The 16,919-nt window shown below is 36.9% G+C and overlaps 1 protein-coding gene across 1 annotated transcript in view; it reads right to left on the reverse strand.

The window, feature by feature from the left end:
* Positions 1-10,469: 10,469 nt before the first annotated feature.
* The window catches only part of LOC107039466 (inhibitory POU protein), a 65,800-nt gene continuing 59,350 nt past the window's right edge, over positions 10,470-16,919 (reverse strand). The window contains exon 4 of the mRNA XM_015259081.1: positions 10,470-11,222. Coding sequence (XP_015114567.1) covers positions 10,470-11,222 — 753 coding nt within the window. The remainder of the gene's footprint in view (positions 11,223-16,919) is intronic.

Below are 16,919 nucleotides of genomic sequence, written 5' to 3' on the forward strand. Positions count from 1 at the left end.
ATAAAAATTACAAAAAAACGTAAAAATCAAGTTGCGAAACGTAATCCGCGAGCGAAGTAAAATTCAATAAAAAGTGGGAGTCGAAACTGAAATTGTACGAATCGCCACGTAAATTATACGATTTGTTCCGTAAAAATTAAACACCCGTCTGATGACTCACCGCTGTGGGGACAAGTCGTTCCTTAATTTTTCCCCGACGATTGAGAAATTTTACGGAACGGAACGCGGAAATAACTCACCAGCTTCATAGAAATTGTTGAACGTTCAAGAATTTTTGATTTTGATGGCATAATAAGCCGGGAAGTTCTGTGAGATTTTACCCTTTCGGGAAAAATTATGTGACAATTTCGTACTTTGTTCGGTGGTGAACCTGAAAATTCACTGAACGTTTCAGGTTTCTTCTCTTCCATTCCTATAAAAATTGCCGGAAAACGATTCCTCATTGCGGATTACGTGAATTGTTCTGCAATTTTTACTGAATTTTTCTCTCCGTGCAGACACTAAAAAACGTCTGAATAAAATGAAAATTTGTCTCAATATCAGATGAACAGGTGTCCAAACATCTTAATTCATGGTTGAAATTCAGACAAATTGCCATTTCATTCGGACGTATTTTTGCGTCTGAATGTGCAAGTATAATATGACGTGCTATTTTGGGAATTTTCAAGAATTTTTGGGAGTTTTTAAGTGAAAATGAATATTCACTGCCAAATCTTCTTGAATTTTCAGGAAATTTCTTTCAAATTCTTTGAATTCCAAGAATTTTTGAAAGAATTTTCAGGGAACGCCTTTCAAATTCTTGGAGTTCCAAGCATTTTTGAAGGAATTCCTTGAAAATTCAGAGGAATCTGGAATTTTCCCTAATTTTTCATTAATTTTCCCGGATCAATTAAACTGAAATTCATAAAATTATGAATTTTCAATGACATAACTCCTTGAAATTTCAGTGTAAAGATTACTTATCAGGAATTTCCACGAGTCTCACCAGAAATTTCAGTAAAAAATTTTAACCGTGCCCCCCAGTAGTAATTCCAGACTTTCTTTTTCTCTGTGTAACACTAAATTTCAACACAAACTTGTCTTCATATAGCTGAGTAAATGAAAGAGTGAGGTTAATTAAAGGCAATTGTGCTAAGGGGGCGGATTTTTCCTTCGTGTACGAACGATCAAACAAATAAGTTACACTAACAGGAAAAGAGGGCACAGAGCACTTCCCCCAGGGCTGTATTGTCAACGCCAGAGGACGCCTTTAAAATACCCAAGGTTGAATGTAGAGCGATAAGGCAAACAGGATTTTCAAGTACAAAAGGAACGCTTGGGTTTCGCTTGCCACATGTTACCTCGTATTTTCGTCGTATCAAGTACATATACAACAATTTTACCCCCATCTCTTCTTCGCCGCTCTATTCCTCTTTACCTTCTCCGCTAATGCGCCTCTTCTGTCTTTGTTTTGTTTGAAGTAGTTCCCCTCCTTCGACATCGTTACGCAAAGGGGTGTGTTCTGCTCGTGTGCGTGTGTCGTGTCACGCATTCTGGAGTTTTATCGTTGGGAGAGCGATAAAGAGAGAAGTATTTGGGGTCCTTAGGGGCCTCCTGGTGCAAACAAATAGCCCTGGAGTCTCGATCATTGTTTACATTCTGCGGCAATTATCCCGGCGGCAGGTTCGAGACTCTTTAGCCGTCGGGCATGTTAAATAAGTGGTGATGTAACTGGTAATGCAGCAGTTATTTAGGGTGATTTTTTATCGGTTGATTGATGATTATGGAAGACACTTCATGGAGACTCAAATGGAACGATACAATTTTCTATTATTACCATTGAATGCACTGCGAGGAAGGAAATTGAATCTTATTGACTGGTCGATAGTAATTTATAATACGAGTGAAAAACGGACGCTTTTTTGCACGCTTCGCGCGCAAAGAACCGCCTTTTACTCAAACTTTTACTCCCACCAGTGCCATAAAATCGAATAAAACAAGTGGGAAGTTGCTCTTGTGTTGCGTATAGTATAGTTACTTTTGCTAATAAATTAGCAATATGCTTCTGAATGGGTATTTTGCACATTATTTCCTTCTATCGTGGATAATTCAGTAGCGACGTGGTAAAAGGAGATAAGTCAATTTTAACTATTGACCAGTTTTCAATCAATGTCTCGGAATCTAAGGGAGATTGCAAAATTTTTGTTATAACCTTTTCTGTGGAGCCGATTGAGTACTACAACAAATGTAATTGTGAAAATTTCGCTATCTCCCTTAGATTTGGAAATATTCCTCAAAAACTCAGTTGAGAGATAAGTCGACTTATCTCCGTTTGCCACTTCACTACTGAATTCATTGTTTATTTCATTTTGTTAAATTGATGGGCAATAATATTAGAGTCTGACAATATTGAAAAGGGATTATCTCCTTATATTGTTCAAAGGTTAACTATATTTCAAAAATTAAAATATTATGAAATTTATTAACTAAATTTTCTGATTGATAGTGAATAAAATATTCGATAATATTGAAATGTAATTTTTAGTTTACAAGCTAATTCCAAATTTAGATATTTGATTTTCAATTATCCAAATAATCGTCAATCTTCCTACCTAAATTATTGGTTGATAGAAAATTGCGAAATTTAAATTATAAATTGATGGTTAATTTAAGGGGAGACTACTGTGAGTTTTAGAAAGTCGTGGGTTATTGGAGTGAGACTTTTCATAAGTTCAAGATCGATTATATAAATCTGAAAACGAATAATTAGTGCAAAAAAAAATTTTTTTCATTGTTCGTTTGCCCGAAAACGCTTAAAATGCCAAAAACAGTCCAGGACTTCTAATTTTTGAGCAACGAATGATTTTTTTTTTTTTAATTTTCGGAAAAATATGTGGAATAACAATTACGAGCTAGTTTTTTTTTTAAATCACCTCTTACATGGTTAAATTTGCTTTTTTTGTATTTTTTTACACAAATAGTGAATTTTTTTCTATGAAAATAAAAACCGAAATCAGCTGTGTAGGAGTCCAATTCCAAAAAACTGGCTCGTAATTGTCGTTCCACACATTTTTCCGAACATTTTGAAAAAAAAAATCTTTTGTAGCTCAAAAATTGGAGGCCCTGAATTTTTTTTAGCATTTTAAGCGTTTTCGGGCGAACGAACAATAAAAATATTTTTTTTTGCACTAATTACTCGTTTTCTGATCTATATAATCGATCTTCAACGTATGAAAAGTCTCACTCCAATAACCCCCGACTTTTAAAACTCACAGTAGTCTCCCCTTAATATTTAAAATTTTAAGATTTATGTTAAAAATTGACAACTTCACAATTGACCGGTAATTATGATTGATTGCTATGCCTATCACTGATATCACCGAACATAAAGGAAAAAAATAAAAATTATTACAATCGAAAGTCGCTCATCACCGTTTGAAAACCTCACAGGGGACTCAAATATTATGCGATAAGGTCTTCGGGTCACATCAAAATATATCCCCCCAAAAATGTTTTACAGATACCGTTTGAGAATAGACGCGAGTGTTCACTTCATCTCGCCCCACATTTAGAAATATATATTCAATCTATCTTCATGCATGAAGACATCCATCATCTACGTACTACCGACCCCCTACCCATGTTCAATACGCGTTTAATATAAGTTCATCTATTCCCAAAGCTAAACTTATTCCCGCGAACTTCTTCGTCGAGCCCCAGACATCCTGAAATAGCTATAATCCAACAATTTAATATGGCTCGTCGCCCCAAACTCCCGCATTTAACTCCCCGGAATATTCACTCCGAAGACATGAAGAATGTACATCCAAATGACTGGGCTAATCGGCGCCGTTCAATATTCAAGTGTATGCAAACATTTAAACCAACGAGGAAACACCAAGAGTCCCGAAATAGAGAATTCAGTAAAGGGCTAATTATACAATTACGGCATGAGTGTCGTTGTTTCTAACCCTTCAGACGGATGTAGAATTTGTTGAATACTTCATGATCAATTTTCTTCGGTTCAAATATAAACCGCGTCACAGTGTCTCGGGATCGTGTTAAAGAGTCATGATCGAGTGTCTACCGTAACATATTTGTAATGCATTTCTCCGACACCGGCGGGGGTGAAAATAAATGGACGCTGACAATCCCGATGGGACCAGCGGTGACAATTAGTCTTGATTAGACACTCAGACGATTTAAATTAATAAAAGTCCCCCAGCAGTGTGGAATTATCGATCGTGTGTATTGATTAATTGAAATATGGGAGAAGTGATTCGCGGTTCATTAGGGACATACGAGAGTGAAATCGTTTCTGTGCCATCTGATAAATTGGAGTAACGACACAAACCAGGGTTGTGTCTATATGAACATCTCCCTCTCNTAAATTTGCTTTTTTTGTATTTTTTTACACAAATAGTGAATTTTTTTCTATGAAAATAAAAACCGAAATCAGCTGTGTAGGAGTCCAATTCCAAAAAACTGGCTCGTAATTGTCGTTCCACACATTTTTCCGAACATTTTGAAAAAAAAAATCTTTTGTAGCTCAAAAATTGGAGGCCCTGAATTTTTTTTAGCATTTTAAGCGTTTTCGGGCGAACGAACAATAAAAATATTTTTTTTTGCACTAATTACTCGTTTTCTGATCTATATAATCGATCTTCAACGTATGAAAAGTCTCACTCCAATAACCCCCGACTTTTAAAACTCACAGTAGTCTCCCCTTAATATTTAAAATTTTAAGATTTATGTTAAAAATTGACAACTTCACAATTGACCGGTAATTATGATTGATTGCTATGCCTATCACTGATATCACCGAACATAAAGGAAAAAAATAAAAATTATTACAATCGAAAGTCGCTCATCACCGTTTGAAAACCTCACAGGGGACTCAAATATTATGCGATAAGGTCTTCGGGTCACATCAAAATATATCCCCCCAAAAATGTTTTACAGATACCGTTTGAGAATAGACGCGAGTGTTCACTTCATCTCGCCCCACATTTAGAAATATATATTCAATCTATCTTCATGCATGAAGACATCCATCATCTACGTACTACCGACCCCCTACCCATGTTCAATACGCGTTTAATATAAGTTCATCTATTCCCAAAGCTAAACTTATTCCCGCGAACTTCTTCGTCGAGCCCCAGACATCCTGAAATAGCTATAATCCAACAATTTAATATGGCTCGTCGCCCCAAACTCCCGCATTTAACTCCCCGGAATATTCACTCCGAAGACATGAAGAATGTACATCCAAATGACTGGGCTAATCGGCGCCGTTCAATATTCAAGTGTATGCAAACATTTAAACCAACGAGGAAACACCAAGAGTCCCGAAATAGAGAATTCAGTAAAGGGCTAATTATACAATTACGGCATGAGTGTCGTTGTTTCTAACCCTTCAGACGGATGTAGAATTTGTTGAATACTTCATGATCAATTTTCTTCGGTTCAAATATAAACCGCGTCACAGTGTCTCGGGATCGTGTTAAAGAGTCATGATCGAGTGTCTACCGTAACATATTTGTAATGCATTTCTCCGACACCGGCGAGGGTGAAAATAAATGGACGCTGACAATCCCGATGGGACCAGCGGTGACAATTAGTCTTGATTAGACACTCAGACGATTTAAATTAATAAAAGTCCCCCAGCAGTGTGGAATTATCGATCGTGTGTATTGATTAATTGAAATATGGGAGAAGTGATTCGCGGTTCATTAGGGACATACGAGAGTGAAATCGTTTCTGTGCCATCTGATAAATTGGAGTAACGACACAAACCAGGGTTGTGTCTATATGAACATCTCCCTCTCTTTTTTCGTCTTGTTGATTTATTTTTTCTCTCTCTGTTCCACCCATTCACTTTACCTTTTTTCTGTTGTTCTCTCTGCTCATTTGTGCTCTGTCACTGGACGATGGACAATGGGAATTGATTCCGGATTCGTGACCACTTGATAAATTTATAATTCCTGTGCAAAGAAGTGGTGGACAGTCTGCACGCAATCGACATTGGGGGTACGGATTTCAAGAGGATATAAAAATAAATTGTGTGACACACGTGAACCTCATGGTTTCGATTGTGATTGATGGTGAATTTTTTTGGGACAAATTCTACTCGGTTATTTTGGGAATTGGACGGGGACAGGGGTGGACAGGTGAATCAATAGATGTGTTTTTATCAATAACATCGAGATTCATTTTATTATACTATATATTATTTATAGTTGAGTAGGTATTTGGAACAAAGTTGGACACGAAGTTTTTTCTTTCTTTAATGGTAAAATGAGTTATGGCACATGATATGTACAACAAGAGGGGGGAAGCATTCACTCGATTCTAGACAAAATCATCTCTGCGGTTTTCATTCATCTTCCCCCCCGGGTTACATTGCGTGCAATTTTGAGATTTTTTCTTTCACGGGTTTTATTTTTCCAGGCCTTTCATTTTTCGTGGATTGTTTATCGTTGACGTTCCAACAATATCTGTGTGCTCACGTACAACAGTTACGGTGGCTTCCGAACGATTGAGGAGAAATATACAAATACTGGTGTCTATCGTGTCCGCGGGTCGAGAGTGACAGACACCCGGTAACATATCGATATAAATATTTCAAGCCCAATTGAATTTTTCACTAGACAATATCTCGCGATTGATCGCTGGCAAATTAATGTTTTTTTTTGGTTTTTTACAAGAACAATTTACAATAAGTACATTTACAATCAGCCAAATATGTACAGATTCGAGCAATATTTTTGTTCATTTATCAATAGAAAAGAAAATTCTTCTTTTTCGATACTTTCTTTAGCTCAATCTCCACTTCCATAAAAAATTTGCACGCAACGTATTCGCACATTAATTTCTACATTGTCAGGCAATTTTACTAATATTTTTTTTCTCATTTTTCTTTATGATATGTCTTCGTTACAATCTTATACGTCGTTCAGTGACTGAAAATTCTCTTGCAGATGTGGTTGAAATTAATGTGACAATTAAATGAATGTATTTGCGAGGGAATTTTCAGTCTTCAACAATTCTTTTGGCTTTGGTTTTTTCAGTGTTCCGTGTTATGTGTATTTCTCATATTTCATTTAAATTGTATAAACATTTAAATTAAAGGTAGCTATAGTTTATGTATAGTACTCCTTAACGCGGTTTATTTTCTCTTAATTTTTATACAAAAAAAATTGTTTTTTACGCGCGCGCAAAATTTAATTCAATTTTACATTCTTCAAAATTAGTTGGAATTACTTGTTCGATGGAATTATACGAATTATCTAATTATGTTACAAAAACAACGGGAATATCATGTAAGATTGATGAGGTGCATCATGTACTTTAATTGAAATTAAACTTAAATTGAACAGAATAATGACGCTAATTTAGCAAATAATTTTTCGATTTATTTCAAATGTTCACAAGTTCATGATGCATTTCAGTAAAACCAATACTGCATTGCATGTCCCATTACTCTTCCTCTTCATAAGTATACATATATATACAATATACATATATACTTATTCACGTAATAAGAATTACCCTTAAAAGCATATTGCGATATGACTTGTTACCCTGTGTTTGATACCTACAGAATACCTGTCATTCAGAATAATCCTCCGGTCATGTGGTATGTCGAATAAATCAAAATTTCACTGATCAACTCGAATCGCCATTCAATGATCATAACAAAAATGACTAGAAATTCAATCACAGAACGTTAAATAATGACAAAATAACAATCATAACTCCGAGTAATTCGACCATCGCTTTGAAAAAGACTTTGAATTTTGTCTCCCATTGCCCGAGTGGAAATTTCACTCAATTAGCTTGAATCAAGATCAGTTTAAGGTCCAATACTGGTCAGAATTTATTGATTAGACTTTCGGATCAGGATCTGATGAGATTCTGAATAGAGTATCGGGATCCAATGTGGCGGAGTGAATTATGATCCTATTCTGATCAGTCACTTGTCGACTAGATCCGTATCGTATCCGGTACTGCTCCGAAAAATCGAATCCAAGAATTTTGACCAGGCATGGGTTACATTTCTGACCCACAACTGATCAAATTCAGTTTTTACGGGTCAATCTCTTATTCTATCCTGATTTGAATTTCCACTCGGGTTGGCATGATTACGATTCCATTGGCGCCACGATTTCACAGCTGTTTTTTGTACCATTTTTCGCCGGGATTACAGGAACAATAATTTTTAAAGTGCCATCTCCATTGTTTCTTCTGAATTGTGGAAATTTTCGATTATATTTCTACCTTTTCCTCTGCTTTTTGACAATCTTGCGGAGTTGCGGGTTGCAGGGTTTGGGGGGGGGGGGGGATAATCCAATATTTTTGGGATAAATATCTCTCCATTCTTCCCTCCTCAGATATCAATTATCAATTTGTAAAGTATTGAGGCCAACTTTCGAGTTTGAGATTGTAAACGTAATCATTGAAGCCAAATGCGGGACTACGAGTAAGCACGGAGACAATTATTTGGTGAATTTTAACCACTAGTTGTTGAAAAAAATGAATGACCAATCAGTTTGTGAATTTCGACAATTAGTTGGGGATTTTCAACAAACTAGTTGATAAAATTTAACAAATAGTTGTCGAAATTCAGCAACTAGTTTTTGAAATTCACCAACTGGTTGATAATTCATTTTTTTCAACAACTAGTTATTGAAATTTCCCAGATAATTTTCTCTGTTTTATGGAAATGTATCTTGAAAAATAAGGATTGAAATGCTCATATCCCAAAAACTAATTAAGAGGAATTCTTCTTCTTTATTTTTCTCGCATTCCTAACGGAAAATGGTACGGAAAACATGTCAAATCGCCGCGCCACAGGAATCGTAATCTTCCCCTCCCATGTTCCAGATTTGCGAAAGAAAAAATAACTGACAGAAATCAAACAATCGAATTGTCCTACAGTATTAAATTACTCTATATTGCACTAAAAATCATCCATCCATACTCTCCCCTACGAGATCAAAAAACAAATGATTTATCATCTCACTGGGACAAGACTTGATATCCCTCTAAAAATGACTTACACTACGTTTTGTACAGCTTACAAATAAATCCTGCGTTGCATTATTAATTAATTAATCCTTATGTCACTTGGTATTGCTGAATGCGCACGATTCACCTGTTTGCATTTTTTACTCATAAAATCCTGCCACTCGAAAAATTCCCACATTTAATTAAAGACAATCAGAACAAACGTAAGGAACAAGATGAGGCATATTCTGAACAAATTATTCAAATAATTCAAACTCTGTAATTTCCCTGTCCCCCACAAATGAAACCGCGATGATGATAAATGATGCGTGTGACTAATCTCTAAAGGAATCATTTCGATATGATATAATACAGTCTTCTCACTGATTGTCCAATATCACTACTCAACACTTGGCTCTGCATTGCAACCTTGACACCATCAATTTCACAAATCCCTGGTCCTCACGAAATACCAATTTTCCCCATTAAATCATCACTAATTAATCAATCTCATTCATTAGTATTAATATCACTTTCCGCGTGAATTATTACTCACGCATTGACTCTAATAACAAATACATAATGAGTTTAATATTATCATTAATTTTTGTTATCTCCTCTCATTAATTTTGTTATTTTCCTCCATCATTTCATTTTTTTAACACCATAATCTCCTCTAACCCCTCGAATTGTACTTTTTCCAAGCGAATGTGACTAGTTTATGTGTATTTCCCTTTTCTCCTTCATTTCTTTTATTTTCTATACTTGTGTAATATATACACGTGTGCGCATATGCCTATATTTCTGTGTTATATACGTCCGTCTGTTTTTAAATGGTATAAACTACCCAGTAAGAGAGACACGAAGCGTGGGAAATCGTACTGGAGTACACGGTATGGGAGGGAGGGAGACCAGTGACGCTGCGTCTACCCATTTCTCTTTCTCCTCCGTTTGGACTTGGAAATATTGTCCCTCCGTGACTTCCGGTTTCAAAGAGTTTTTCCCACTCGTTCTATAGACTATCCAAGTGGGTTATGTCCGATCGATCACAAACTACCACGAGCGTATGCGTGTATTTTCACCACTGCACGAAGAACAGCGACTCGTAAACTTCGCTCGGTCATGTTTTTTTGTTCCGCCGTTTTGTTTTCACCACAACTTTTAAAATAATCACTCTTTTTTTTACTCTTCACTCGGTGGACAGTTCAGCAGCTTTACACTCAACGTTCTCGTTAATTTTTATTATTATTTTCGTATTTGTTAGAGCCCTAGGGAATTGGTTAACGCTGTTGGGAGCTCATGACAACAGTTGCATACGCACCACATCGCGTCATAATTATGATGAAGGAACACACTTCAGTGATGTGTGTTCAGGGCCAACCGGAGTACTCGCTGAGCGGTTCAGGCTTGGGCTCGAGATTCGATGGTGGCGGCTGTGGTGGCGGATACAGTCAATTCTGCTGTCACAAGCCACCCTCGGGTCAATGCTGAGCTGCGAATTTCATACGCTTCTGCTTTTGCCGCTGATTGCAGAACCAGACCCTCACGACATTCTTTTTTAGGTCGAGTTTCTCCGCTATTGCGGCTATTTTTTCACCCGACGGTCGAGGCTGCACCGCGAAAAACGCTTCGAGCGAGCGTTTCTCAGGTGCCGCGATGCTCGTGCGTTTCCGCTTCTTCTCGCCAGCCGGAAGCACCGACGGTGCGTCCGGATCGCGTCTCTTGTTCTTCGCCTGCGCCTCGGCTTCCTCCAGCCATGCCTGCAGAATTGGCTTCAGGGCGATCATGTTGTTGTGCGACAGTGTCAGGGATTCGAAGCGACATATCGTTGATTGGGATAGCGCGCCCACTCCAGGCAGTTTGAGGTTAGCCAGGGCTTTGCCAACGTCCGCTTGTGTGACGCCTAGTTTGATGCGTCTCTGTTTGAATCTTTCGGCGAATGCCTCGAGCTCGCGCGGATCTGTGTCGGCGTCCGGGTGGAGACCGGCGGCTGCTGCTGCCGCCGCCGCTGCCGCCATCGCAGGATGATGGTGCGGGTGGGGTACGCTACCGGCGATGTTGGCGTGATGATGGTGACTCATCATTCCGTTCATGCCGCCGTAGACGGAGGGACCGTGGATGCCGCCGTGGTGATTACCTCCTCCGCCGCCGCCACCTTCCGACATTGGGGTTAGAGTCGTCATGGAGTTCGCTGGGTCCAGCATGTCCAGGCTCTCCATACCCGGGTGACTCATCTGTAAGCAGCGAGCGAGGGACTTTTAATTCACGTACGTCGTCGGTTTTGGTTCTGGGATTTATGGTAATGAGGGTCACTAATATTGTTGAAAATTTTGACATACGGTTTTTCTGGGTGATTTGGTAAATATTGAATTTTTTTGTGAATCTTGGTGGGAGACTGCAAAATGAGATGAGTCGAATAAACTTGAGCGAGTTTTTGAGAAGTAGCTTGTAATTTTAGGCAAGAATCGTTTCGGCTTCTCGACTTTCTTAGTTTTCTTTGGAGGGAAAAAAAGTTTCTAGTTTTCAGAACCAAGTTACTGATTTTGAGATGCTCTGGGTTACAGAAGGCATTGAGGAACTGAGGATAAAGAACTGGTTGCTTAATTTTAGAAGGAAAATCCGTCAAATTCAGAATAAAAAAACTACTTACCCGCATGGAAAAAATATATATCCGCAGATATATCTGGTATATATGGTACATATATTTTATTCTTTCCATATGGGTGCAAAAATAAATGTCTTACGAGGAAATGAACTCTTCGAGGTTAGCGAGAAGATTGAAATCTAAAAAAAGTCTCGAAAAGTCAGAAAAAATAAATAAAAACTCTATGCCCAATAGGAAAATTATCGTCAGTGTCAACTTTCAGTAATAAATAATTTTTGTTTCTTCGTTCCCGAAATGGCGCGTTATGTCGAAACACCCTAATCAAATGAGAGTATTGTTTAATAAAATAATTGAAGAAAGAATTTGATGGATCAATTTCCTACACCCATTAAAGTTAAAATTCCTGGAAATAATATTATCAATGATGAATAATTTTTTTTGGGCTTTTTGAATATAATTTTTCCTCGGTACACGCCACGACAACTGGAGTTTATTCATACTACTTTATGTAGGATTATGCTAGATTCCAATAAAAATGAATGAAAATTCAAACTTTTTCTATGATTTTTAGGGAAAATTTTCTTAAAATAAATAAATATTTCACTTATTTTCAGGATTTTTGCGAAGATTCGGGACGACGAAGTTTTGAAACTCTGAGATTTATTTTACTGACGACTTGAAATTTTCTTTCCCTTTGTTCCTTTTTCTTCTTGAGACAAGTGACATCACAGTCATGTTAATTTAGATATTTAAGGCTGTTATTTCCGTAAGGAAACTTTGAGCTACAATAAGTTTTCCCACAAACTTGCCAGATCTTTTTTAAAATCTGGTACTTATATAAAACCGAATCATCTTATTTTACAACGTCATTCTAAAAAATTTAGAACAATCTAAGCAAAAATGAACGCCACCGTCATTTCCGCCTTTCAGTGACCCTCAAATTAAATCTAAAATTAATTAAATCTAGTCATATAAAGTAATTTATGTCAAATAATCTCAAATCAATCATGTCAATTTCGTATGTATCCATATTAATGATGCAATTGGCAAAACTTGCGGAAGTTCAACAACACATGAAATTAATCTCAGAAATATAGCCACGCCAGGGCCTATTTCCCTCCATGACTCGAGACAAGTTCAATAATTGAATTGCCATTCCCATCGAAGAACATGTAGGCATAGGGTACATGAGCAGGGGTCGACTAGCCTTTTCCCGTCAGTAACGATCTCCCACGCGGCACGCGTCTCGAGCCTAGTCGTACTCTGTTAAAATGTATTTGATATTCAAGTACACGGAGACAAAAGTTGGAGAAAAATTATCTAGAAAATCTCGGAAAATTTGACTGTATGAAAGGTAATCGTGAAGCAAAATGTCATTCAATGAAGAATGCACGGAGAGAAATATTCTGTAAAAATTACGGATCAATTCACGTAATCCGCAATAGGGAATCGTTTTCCGGGAATTTTTATAGGAATGGAAGAGAAGAAATCTGAAACGTTTAGTGAATTTTCAGCTTCATCACCGAACAAAGCACGAAATTATCACGTAATTTTTCTCGAAGAAATCAAATCTTACAGAAAATTCCCGATTTATTACCCCTCCAAAATCAAAAATTCTTCAACGTCCAACAATTTTAATGAAGTTGGTGAGTTATTTCTACGTTTCGTTCCCTAAAATTTCTCAATCGTTGGGGAAAAATTACGGAACTTGTTGTCCCCACAGCGGTGCGTCATCAGACGGGTGGTTAATTTTTACGGAACAAATTGTAGAATTTACGTGGCGATTCGTACAATTTCCGTTCCGACTCACACTTTTTATTGAATTTTACTTCGCTCGCGGATTACGTTTCGAAACGTAATTTTTATGTTTTTTTTCTGGTAATTTTAATTGAATTTTTCTCTCCATGTACTTGTTCCGGAGGATATAGGGCGAAGAAGACATAGAAATGATTTCCACTCCGGAATTACTTGATATTTTTGGAAATTTTTCTCCAAGTTTTTTCTTCGTGCAATAGCGGCATTCGAATCTCCAATCTTGTGAATTGAAATTCACTTTAAAATTAAATCATTATTGAGGATGTTTATCCAAAATCGCAAGTACTTAAAAAAAATTGTTTTTTTTTTAAATTGAAAGATAAAGATATTCCCTTCACTTTGATACAAATTTCAATCCACCAACCTATGTTCATTATTTAGAAATCACATAGACAAAATGCACCAAACGCATGCGCTAACATGCGCTTATATGGGATACAATCATTCAAATATTTCCTCTTTTTGCCCGGGTATCCCAGATTTTTCTCTGGCCATTGGATTCAGAATCATTTTACACATTCCCTACTATTTTTATTTCTTTTTGTAGAGTCTTCTAGTAGGTGAATTATGAATTTGAACATAAATTTTATAAGAGCCCGTGTATAAGGAAAAATTGTAGTTTATTCATTTCTGCCGAGACTATTGCGATTAATTTTTTTTTAACGTTAGAAAAGGTAGTTCCATATATTCTGTAGTCAGCCGAAAAAATTACAGAATTTTCCTTAACCATGAAAAAAACGAATTTACCGACATTGGCTAGCATCCTTAAGGAAAAACTACTATGAGTTTTAAAAGTCGTGCAATATTCAAGTGAGATTTCTCATGCATTGAAAATCGATTATATAAGTCTAAAAATTAATAATTAGTGTAAAAAAATTAATTGTTTATTGTTCGTTTGCTCCGCAGCCGCTTAAAATGTTAAAAATACTCCATGGCCTCGAATTTTCAAGCTACACAGGTTTTTATTTTTCAAAATTTTAGAAAAAATGTGCACAATAACAATTATGAATTCGTTTTTTTTTTAATTTGACTCCTACACGGCTAATTGACGCAAAATTTCAGGAGTGATTCTCTAACAGTTTATACCACACGATGAAAAAACTGTTTCAAAAAAATAATTATTCACCCCCGTACTTATCACCGCATTACAACTCGCATCTACCTGTTACGCTCATTATCTGATCCATTTAAAATGAAATAAAAGTTGCACCGATTTCGATTCACCATATGAATGTTGCATAAATTTTAATGTCACAAATTGGTGTACATGGGGTGAGCGAGCAAAGTGGCGGTTAATTCTTGTATTAGCAGGTTATACGTGCGTATGTAGCCACGCGCGATTATGCACCAGGCACGTGCCATGACCATGCTTTCCACCCGTGCCTCGCTCTACAAATTATTTATGAGCTCCCCTTATATTTTTAAAACGATGAATATTGTCGATCTTCATTACTAGCTCCATCAATTTGTGAGTAGATAACATCTCTAGTGGTGTTAAATTGTATGGGAGCAGAGTTTGTCGATGAATTGAAAATTTTTTATTTCAACAAAATTCTCCTGAAGAATCATGGTATAACAAAATAAAACAATAACCAAAACAAGCAGCGCGACAGAAGCCATTTGATAGACTACATATGACTGCTACTCTTCTCGTATTTTTTTCCTCCTATTTTCATTTCTACCAATTTCATTAATACACTGATCGAAAATCCTCTATTAAAAAATTGGTGTCACGTTTTTTGTCAGCAATCTATTTTGTCAGGGATAACCTTAAGCCTAGGGACAAGGATAATCTTTGCTTAAAATCCTAGATTATACAAATTTGTTGTATATATGTATATCGGAGAGGGTAGGGGAAAGTCCATTTGGAAGCAAAAACTATCAAAAAAATAAAAAAATTATCAATTTTCTTCCATTCGGAAGCAAAAACTATCATTTTGTGGTTTGAGATGATTAGCAAATCTGATCAAATTACGGTTCAACGACACTTCTTGTCTATAAACCCCCGTGACGGTTATGATCCTGAAACTCACTTTTAATTCAACACATTCAGTGTTCCTGATTTGAAGGAAAGAAAAAAAAAATTAACAATTTTCTGTCAGTGGTCCGTTTTGCCCTAGGGCTCCGTTTTGCCTTACCCTCCCCAAAATAATAGCAAAAATAATAACAAAAATACTCAAAATAGTATATTTCGTAACGAGTGCAAAAAAGTGCTAAAAAACATTTTTTCATGAGTTACGAACAATATTTTTCATCACAATGTGGCGGAAATTGGACTTCTAGGCACGCAGAGCGTGCCGAAAAGTTCACTTTTCGTCACAGCGTGATGAAAATAATTATTCAAAAATAATCAAAAATAATTGTCGAGTTATGAGGACAATTCTGGATATACGAACACACATGTGCACACGCATACAGACATTTTTTAAAAACATCATTTCTTCACGTTCCATGACATTTCTAGGCATTTCCACCCAAAATTAAGAAATCGAAAAAAATCACGATTACCAAGCTTCCATTCAGAAGCAACAAAAATAACCAAAATACTTGGATACCATTAAATTGTGAATTTTCAGCAATGAAATCCATTGAAATCTCTGTAAAACATCTCCTTGATAATAATTTGCAATTACACCAAAAATGTCGGTCGAGAATTTCCCATGAGCAATCATCAGAGCCCACCAATGAAAAGGTTCTTCTCAAAAAAATTCTTCCATCTCCGCATCCCACGTTATAAATATGAAAAATTTATATTTATGTACCAAAGTGGTTAAGCCTGTATCGGTGATAAAAAAAATGAAACGACCAGAAATATTTGGTTCTCCCCATCTATTTCTCCACAAAAATTGTCTTTTCCCCTTACCCCCCTCCTCGCAAATGGCGCAGTTATATTCGAATCGAATTGGAATTGGGGTGAGGCAAACTCACCAGAAAAACACGATTCCCGTTACCAAAGTAATATACCTCGTCACAGTCTAGGACGAATATGTGATACTCCCGGGAAAAACCCACGCAATATTTCATCATTATCCTGACACCCCGCACGGTAGGGTTATTCAAGGCAGTAGGAGCATTCCCCCTAGTCAATTCGCTCTGTACTTTGTCGATCCTTCATCGTGGTGGTCTGTCCCCAGTCATGAATCGAGAGTATCCAAAAACTCGTTATGTCGAGCCCTTTCAAAACACCCATTCGGAAACTATATCACGTTTATTGAATTCGTCAGTGTTTTCGATGTAAAAGCCAACTTTATGCGACACTTAACGCCCCAGCCATCTGCGAAGGCGAATGATATGGGTGGGACTGGACCCGTTGGGGAGAGGGGGACGGGATATTTGGAAGTTGAGGGGACCTCGTGTGGTGATAATTTAATGCACAGTTAACGACCAGAGACTTGTGTTTACGAATAAGTGGACTAATCCGGTGGGACGAATTTGAATGGGACTGGAAGGCATGGAAGGGTATCTTATGATTTTCATTGGGGGTAATTTCATCGGAACTTCTGATGGTCAT

The sequence above is a fragment of the Diachasma alloeum genome, unplaced genomic scaffold (genome assembly GCF_001412515.2).
Source record: "Diachasma alloeum isolate Michigan unplaced genomic scaffold, Dall2.0 Dall_scaffold_00300, whole genome shotgun sequence".
In the NCBI taxonomy this organism is placed as follows: Eukaryota; Metazoa; Arthropoda; class Insecta; order Hymenoptera; family Braconidae; genus Diachasma; species Diachasma alloeum.